Source organism: Helobdella robusta (genome assembly GCF_000326865.2).
Source record: "Helobdella robusta unplaced genomic scaffold HELROscaffold_18, whole genome shotgun sequence".
Lineage (NCBI taxonomy): Eukaryota > Metazoa > Annelida > Clitellata > Rhynchobdellida > Glossiphoniidae > Helobdella > Helobdella robusta.
In genome coordinates this window covers 2092207-2096053 of record NW_008703981.1, presented here as the reverse complement: position 1 = coordinate 2096053, position 3847 = coordinate 2092207, and the positions used below count along the sequence as shown (strand labels likewise).

The window sequence follows — 3847 nt, the reverse complement described above, 5'->3', positions numbered from 1 at the left end:
ATGATTTTGAGGAGATTCAGAATCGTTTTTCACTAACACAACACAAATAAAGCAAATTTAAACGAACAAATAATAATAATTTAATAATTTATCAAAACAAATAGCTGAATAAGACCAGCAAGCAGAAGAGGCACCTCTTAGATGAGGCTCTGAAAAAGTTTCGCGAGAACAAAACAGCATTTGAAGAACTTCTGGCATGGATATCTGAAGCACTTGCACTGCTTGCTCTCAAAGACAACAACACACACGCAGACAGTCTTGACATGGCTGAGGCTCTACTCAAAGAACATCTTGTTAGTTGTCTGTGTGGGTTTCTTGCTTGTTCGTTTTGTTTGTTTGTTTGTGTTGTGTGGCGTTGAAGTTTTGTGAGTTTTTAGCGAATGATTGAGCTGTAATGAGAAATGTTTTTTCAGTGTTCGTTTTATGTTTTGCTTAACTTTTTTCCAGGAGTTTCACGGTGAGTTGATGGAAAAAAAGAAACTCGTCGAAAAGTTTTTCAGCAGTTCATCGAAGAAACATTCTCTCTCTACCCTCAGTAATAGCGCCGCTTCAACTCCAACGATGCCACAACCACCACCACAAGCAGCAACAGCAGCAGCAACAGCAACGACGCAGCAACTACAAACAGCACTACAACAGACACCGACAACGACAGCAGTAACAAAACCCTCAAACGTTTGCAACAATCCTCGCCTGTTGCACCTGCAGAACAAGTGGAAGCTGGTCTGGAGGATGAGTAGCGAGAGGAAGAACAAGCTGCAGGATTTGTTTGCTAAGTTGCTACAGGTGGATGACTGTTCCTTTCTAGTTGTTTGTTTGTTTGTTCGTTTGTTCGTTCGTTTGTTTGAATTATATGTTTTCTCATGGTCCTTTATAGTTACGATTTTATTGAATTTTTTTAAAATTTACTGGTTCAACTCATTGTTTACTCCAACATCCACGCAACTGACGTCACCTCCCAAACAGCAAAAACCCTCCTCGAATTTTGACTTCGGTCGCTGGTGCCACCGCTTTTCCTCGTGGGTGCGATCCAGGGACATCGACGTGGGCACTGCCATCTTCCAGACCGCTGTCAGGAAGAGGGATGGATCCGTCTCTAAAAAGGAATTCATCGAGGCTTTGGCCATGCTGAGTTCGTTCCATTTCCGCTGCTACAAATTTTTTTAAATTTTATTTCCTGGTTCATTTCTTCTTTCCATTCTTCTGTCACTAATTCCATCCTCATCTTATCTCACCTATCATCATTGCATGCCATCAACTGCTATCACCTGCCAAAAAACATCATTATTTTCATATTTATCACCACCACCACCACCACCATCATCATCACTACTGCCATCATCACCACCATCATCAGAGTTTCAGTGTCGACCTGGTGATATAAGTGGAGCGTTCGACGCGTTGGACGAGCAGAAGACAGGCAGGGTACATCACAAGGATTTCATGGAGAAGTTACATCTCTTGCCTAAGGTCTAATGATGATGATTGTGGTAATGATGGTGGGGGTGATGATGACGTTTGTGACGATGACGCGGGGAATGGTGACGTCAAAATCGCGATATGAAATGAATCCAAGTATCGTTCAACCTTTTGAAAATTATTGTTTAAAGATTTTACATTTCATGCTACATTTTTTTTTATAACTTTTGCCATTGGTTGACAGAAGCCAAGAAGTCAGCCAATCACAGACGCCGAACAAATTCATGAAGATATCGAAGACCAATTAGCTTACTGCAAATGTCCGCAAAAGTATTCCATTGTTAAGATTGCAGATGGAAAATATAGAGTAGGCATTGATTCTTGTTGATTTATTGTTGATATGTTAATTCATTTATTTGTTCATTCGTTCATTCATTTATTCATTCATTGATCTCTTCAACCATCTATCTATCCATTATATCTATCAATCATATTTATCCATTTCCTTCCATTTATTCATCCTTTCATTAATGGATTGATGGATTGGTTCATTCCACCAACCATCCCCCAACAACAACAACCTCATTTCAGTTTGGCGACAAGGGCAAGAAGTGTTTGGTACGTTTCCTCAACAGCAACGTCATGGTCAGAGTCGGTGGGGGGTGGGTCACCCTGTCCAAATATCTTGAGAGCAACGACCCTTGCAAAGGTCTGCGAATGATGATGATAAATTGATTTTCAAATGATCTTGTTTCAATTTTTGAATATTTTTTACCTATCCTCTTAAGCTAAGGGTCGAACCAATTTTGACTTGAGAGATCGCTATCTGACCTCCATGGTTGATGGCTCCTACCAAGTTAGAACTAACTCACAGCAACGAAGGAGGAGTCAGGGTATGCTTGTGTGTGATTGGCTGGTTGATGTTGCTACTGTTTCCTCTAACTACTCTTTCATACGTTGCTTTATGTTGCTTCGTTTAATATTCATAGCTGGCAGCGAGCACACGTCATCATCTCCATCATCTCCTCACCTTTCTTCACGATCTCACCAACTGGACAATAATCGATCCGGAAGTGGTTCGAGCACTCCCATCGGTCGGAAGACTCCGACAACCGCCATGACGGGTGCTGGAATGCTGTCGAGATCCCGAACTCCGGACAGCTTCCTGAACGATGTGTCTCCGTCATCTTCTGTTCACAGTTTCAGCACCAAGCAACATCCCACGCCGAAAACGTCAGCAGCAGTAAGTTCGAGAAGTAAATCAGTCCTCAGTCCGGCTACAGTCGCAAGAACGCCTGCCAACAAAAAACATCTCAACGATACTTCGACAACAACAGCCACAAAAGTTAAAACAACGTCCGCAACAACATCCGTAACAACGTCATCGTCGTCGGCCCACAGGGGTCCAAATCAATGGAGAGCTGCAGGCTCATCCAGGGCTTCCATTGGGGGGTCGTCTTCGTCAGATGCCGCTAATTCTCCCTTCCTGGATATGAACAAGAGGAGATCTTCATTAAATCAACCGCCTATGAAATTTTAATTTTTTTGTTGATAATTTCATTTCTTCCGAGGAGACACTAAGATCGTAAGCGTTGTTGAATGCCAAGTACTACTTTTATGGTTCTGTTTATAAGCTTAAAATGCTGCATAAGCTTATTGAGAAAATAAACATTTGGGTTTTGAATATTAACGTTAATATATATATATATATATATATATATATATATATATATATATATATATATATATATATATATATATATATATATAATCTGTTTAAATATAGGTTCATTCGTTCTGGTTCATTCATTTTTGAATCTTCAGTCAGTCATTTATTTACCCATTCATTCATTCGTTCATTCATTCGTTCATTCATCTATTCACACAATCTTTGATGTTTCGATTTCTACAGATATTTTTAATTAATTGGTTTGGTTATTGTTGTTGTACCAGTTGAGAACGATACGTTATAACATGTTAATTAATTATCAAATATTATCTGTGTGTATCTTAACATACGTGTGGATCATATTTTCATCCATCCTGTATCCCATTGGTTCCTGCTACAAACGTTTTTATCATCTTTTTTTCACAATATTAAAATTATTTACATACCTATAATAAATGCCCTTATCACATTATATTGTTATTATACATTCTTATTTATGTAATTATAACAATGAATATTCATTGAGATTTTGTCTTTAAATGTCTGTTTATGTATTGATTTATTATCTCACACACACATACACACACATACACTCACGCACACACATTATTTAGTTCAGTTAGTCTCATGTTACATGTGTTAAATGCAAAGGTATTATTATTAGATAGAAAAAAAATTTATTTCTTAATGTTTATCTTCTCAAAATTCATTTTTATGTACAATCCGTTTTTCTCTCTCCTCTCTCTCCTCTTCTTCTCC

At 38.5% G+C, this 3847-nt stretch overlaps 1 protein-coding gene across 1 annotated transcript; it reads left to right on the top strand.

Moving 5' to 3' along the window:
• The first annotated feature begins 1081 nt into the window (after positions 1–1081).
• HELRODRAFT_110752 (hypothetical protein) lies at positions 1082–3840 on the top strand. Its single transcript, XM_009016404.1, has 7 exons — positions 1082–1132; positions 1358–1470; positions 1664–1786; positions 2011–2128; positions 2208–2312; positions 2409–3127; positions 3185–3840. Exons 1-6 carry the CDS (start codon positions 1126–1128, stop codon positions 2957–2959), a joined length of 1017 nt encoding a protein of 338 aa, XP_009014652.1. The 5' UTR covers positions 1082–1125; the 3' UTR covers positions 2960–3127; positions 3185–3840.
• The last annotated feature ends 7 nt before the right edge of the window (positions 3841–3847 follow it).